Below are 3,973 nucleotides of genomic sequence, written 5' to 3' on the forward strand. Positions count from 1 at the left end.
ATATAGTGTTTTCCTATCTTTTACTTTTGTTACATAAGCAATTCAATTCCACTGGTCTTAGATGCTGTTTCAAAGACAGCTAGCCAGTTTCAATTCAACCCAAAACTTGAATGTTTTGAAGTCAATGGAAATACAATAATTGATTTCATGTCCATTAAAATATACTGAAAAAAGGAGTAGAATGAAACAGGATAAAGAGATTTTTTCCTTAATTTTTAATATTTTTATGATTATTATATTTATAGTAAAGAAAATACACTTTAATTTTAAATATATAGTAATCTTCCTCAGGCTCTCCTCTTGAAGGAGATTATTCTTAGTGGAGTTAGGGGAAACCGTAATTGCTGCTTGCTGTAATTTGTGTTACTTGCAGGATTTCTTTCCCAGCAGCACTTACTGAGTTTAAAGTTATAAGATTTGTAAGGTCTCTCTTCTGTGATTATTGTGAAGATGTGAATTCTGATCAAATCCCTTATCATACCCATGGCAATTAAAAATCTTCTCCTCCATGTGGACTCTTTGGTGAATTCAAAGAGCTGAGCTGTGACTGAAACGCTTATCACATTTTGCACACTGATAAGGCTTTTCTCCTGGATGGACCCTCTGGTGGATGTGAAGATTAGAACTGTGACTAAAGCCCTTTCCACACTCTTCACATTTATAAGGTTTCTCTACAGTATGTACTCTTTGATGAGTATGAAGCTTTGAACTTTTGCTGAAGCCCTTCCCACATTTATGACAAGTATAGGATTTCTCCCCTGTGTGGACTCTCTGGTGAATGCGAAGATCTGAGCTGTGACTGAAGTCTTTTCCACAGTCATCACATTTATAAGGCTTCTCTCCTCTGTGCACTCTCTGATGAATTTGAGGATTTGAGTGCTGGGTAAAGCCCTTATCACAGTCATCACACTTACAGAACTTCTTTCCTGTGTGGACTAACTGATGAATTTGAAGATTTGAGCTCTGACTGAAGCTCTTACCACACTCATCACACTTGTATGGTTTTTCTCCAGTGTGGATTCTCTGATGGACATGAAGTACTGAGCTCCGACTAAAACTCTTACCACACTGATTGCACTTAAAAGGTTTCTCTCTATGTGACATCTCTGGTGAATGTAAAGTAATGAATTTCTACTGAGGTCTTCATCACACTCAAATTTATAAAGTTTCTCTTCTTTGTGGACTCTTTGATGATTGTGAAGACAAGAGATTTGACTGAAACTCTTACCACATGCATTACAGATAGAAATCTCCCCTTTGTGAACTCTCTGGTAAGAGTGAATTCCCAAGCTCTGCCTGAAGTCACTGCCAATTTCATCACATTGGTACAGTTTCTTACCCATGTGGATTCCTGGATGTCTGTACAAATGTGGTCTTTGAGAGAAGCATGCTATGCTGATGGAATATTCACAGAGCTTTTCTCCAAGTTGATTTGTCTTATGGAGAACACCCTGTAAGTTCCAATAATAAGCTTCTCTACATTTATTACATCCACGGTATTTCTTTTCCAGGGAATCTTTCCATAGGTCATTTTGGCATACCTGTCCAATGTACTTTGGAAGCTCTTCCTCCACTGGGATGTAGGAATGCTGAACTATGAACTTCTGTTCTTTTTCCATAGAGAGATTTTTCCTGGACATGCCAACATGGCACCTGTTCCCTTGAAAACCACGTGAATCACACATGTAGACTTCTCTATTACATTCTTGAATATTTTTTGTTGCTGAGGACTGGCATGGTAAAATCTTTTTGCATTTTGAGCTCCTGGGGCTTTTACCTTCAAAACTTAGTTCACAGTTCCCATACTCTGGTACTTGTGTAGAGACCATTAACCATTCCTGACACAGGGAAAGGTCTCGTTGCTTTATGTCTTTGGAATCTACCCTTTGAACAAATTCCTTATAGTTCTGATTCTCATATATCTGAGGACCAGTGTCCTTCCAGGTTTTCCAGCAGGAAAAATTTTCATATTCCAAGTATTTAGATCTTTCTTCTTGCGGCAAATAACTATCATTCAAGTTTTCTAGAAGAGTAAGAAGATACTTCAGTGATGAGATCAAGGTTGTGCTTAAAAAATTCCAGATATAGAAATCAACACTCTATAGAATGACAGGAATATATGTGAGGGTAGAAAAATGAACAAAAGGTTATAACTTTGGCTGCTCCATTTGGGTCTGAAATTCACTTATTTTGTTCATTCATGCATGTATTCATTCATTCACTCGATCATTCCACAAACACATCTTGAGCATCTAATATTCACCAGGCACTATTAGAAATAAGAATAAGGCTAATTGTTTTATAGGATTAGTCTTAAAGACTGAGATTTCATTAATTATTTTATTTGGGATATTATTATTAGAAATAAAATATATTATTTCAACTTTTCTGTTCTAGAACTGTGTGATAGATTATGTGGGGCAACAAAAGACCACATTAGCTCTCTAGTTTATCTTCAACTTTGGGTGTTCTCCTTCCACACTGTTTCTAGGTTTGACTATACAATTTGGTCACGTGGATAATAGTAAGAGTCACAAGCAGAAACTTGAAAAGGGCTTGCCCTGTCTCTACTTTTTTAAAACCCTGTGACCATCACTATGTAAATGAAGCTAGGCTAGCTATATAGGATTATCCCCACTGATATTGAGCAACTGCCAGACATGTGGGAAAGGCCAACCAGCCTCATCTTAGACCAGCCAGCCCCAACAAAGTCCCTCTGTGAAAGAAGATCCATCCCAACAACAGGAACAATGAAAAATATAATAAACTTTGTTTTAAGCCACTAAGATTAGAGTAGTTTGTTATTCAACGAAAGCTAACTTGTACACCTAATATGAAAAGAGAAAAATTTGGGACCACAGAAAACTGAGTATGTATGGAGCTATGTGTCTCAAGGATAATCAAGATAATAACTAAAACAAAAAATACAATTATCTAGGTGATTGCATAGACAAGGTGTCTTGGAATATGTTTTGCTTTATCTTTTATAGGCTGAGCATACCTAATCCAAAAAGTTGAACTCTAAAATGCTCCAAAATCCAGCAGTTTCTAAATACCAACATCATGGTCAAAAAATTTCAGATTTTGGAGCATTCTGCATTTTGTTTTTCTGGGTTAGGGATGCTTAACCAGTAGTGTCTATACAAATATTCCAAAATCTAAAAAAATACAAATCTAAAACATTTCTAACTCAAAGCATTTTGGATAAGAGATACTCAAACTGTACTTGCCAACTGATTTAAAACACAAATTTGAAAATATTTCTTCTACCTCAATACAAGCACCCAGATGAAGAACTGAAACACTCAACCAAACTGGTTCTAGAAAAAGCTATTCCCTTGGAGCTGGAATAACTTTACCTATGGAAATGACATTTGTGTAATTCTCCCACATGACCTGCCAGTAGAGATTTCTTTGGGAAGAATCCAGAAATTTCCACTCCTCCCAGGTAAAAATAACAGTTACATCTTCAATGTTACTGCCATCTGGTCAAAGTTCAAGTTTTCCAGGAAGAAGAAATCTAAGTGAAAAAGATATTCAGTAAAAAGCATAAGTGGCAAACACAAAGATAAAAGAAATTTCAATAAGAAAACCAAAGACCTCAGAGTCATCCCTCCTCACCCTGCATTATCATGGTTTCTCTCCTTAAAAGGCCAAGATTTTACTCAAATATTTTATTATTCTTCTATAAGCTATATAAGTGATTTGAATGCCAGAATTCTCCAGAAATGTTCAAGTACTTCAGAAAAATAAATGTCTAATTTCCAGTTTGGGGGGATGGGTGTTTGCCTGCATCTCAACTTAACCCTCTATTTATAGTATGGACACAACCTCAGCCTTGGTGAAGCTCACAGGGTTTATCAGTTCTTGCTTGTATTCTCCTGTGTGAGAATTCTAGGATGTAAGTTCTTTACTACATGGCTCTTGCCACATATTCCTCCTGTTATCTTCCAGATTTTTTATTGAAATTTCC

At 36.3% G+C, this 3,973-nt stretch overlaps 1 protein-coding gene across 1 annotated transcript; it reads right to left on the reverse strand.

The window, feature by feature from the left end:
• Nucleotides 1-408: 408 nt before the first annotated feature.
• Nucleotides 409-3,634, reverse strand: Znf214 (zinc finger protein 214). Its single transcript, XM_074084856.1, is given in 4 exon segments — nt 409-1,094; nt 1,097-2,023; nt 3,360-3,485; nt 3,622-3,634. Coding segments are annotated over 4 exon segments (1,752 nt in total).
• Nucleotides 3,635-3,973: the final 339 nt, after the last annotated feature.

This window comes from Castor canadensis, chromosome 1 (assembly GCF_047511655.1).
Source record: "Castor canadensis chromosome 1, mCasCan1.hap1v2, whole genome shotgun sequence".
NCBI classification, from domain to species: domain Eukaryota; kingdom Metazoa; phylum Chordata; class Mammalia; order Rodentia; family Castoridae; genus Castor; species Castor canadensis.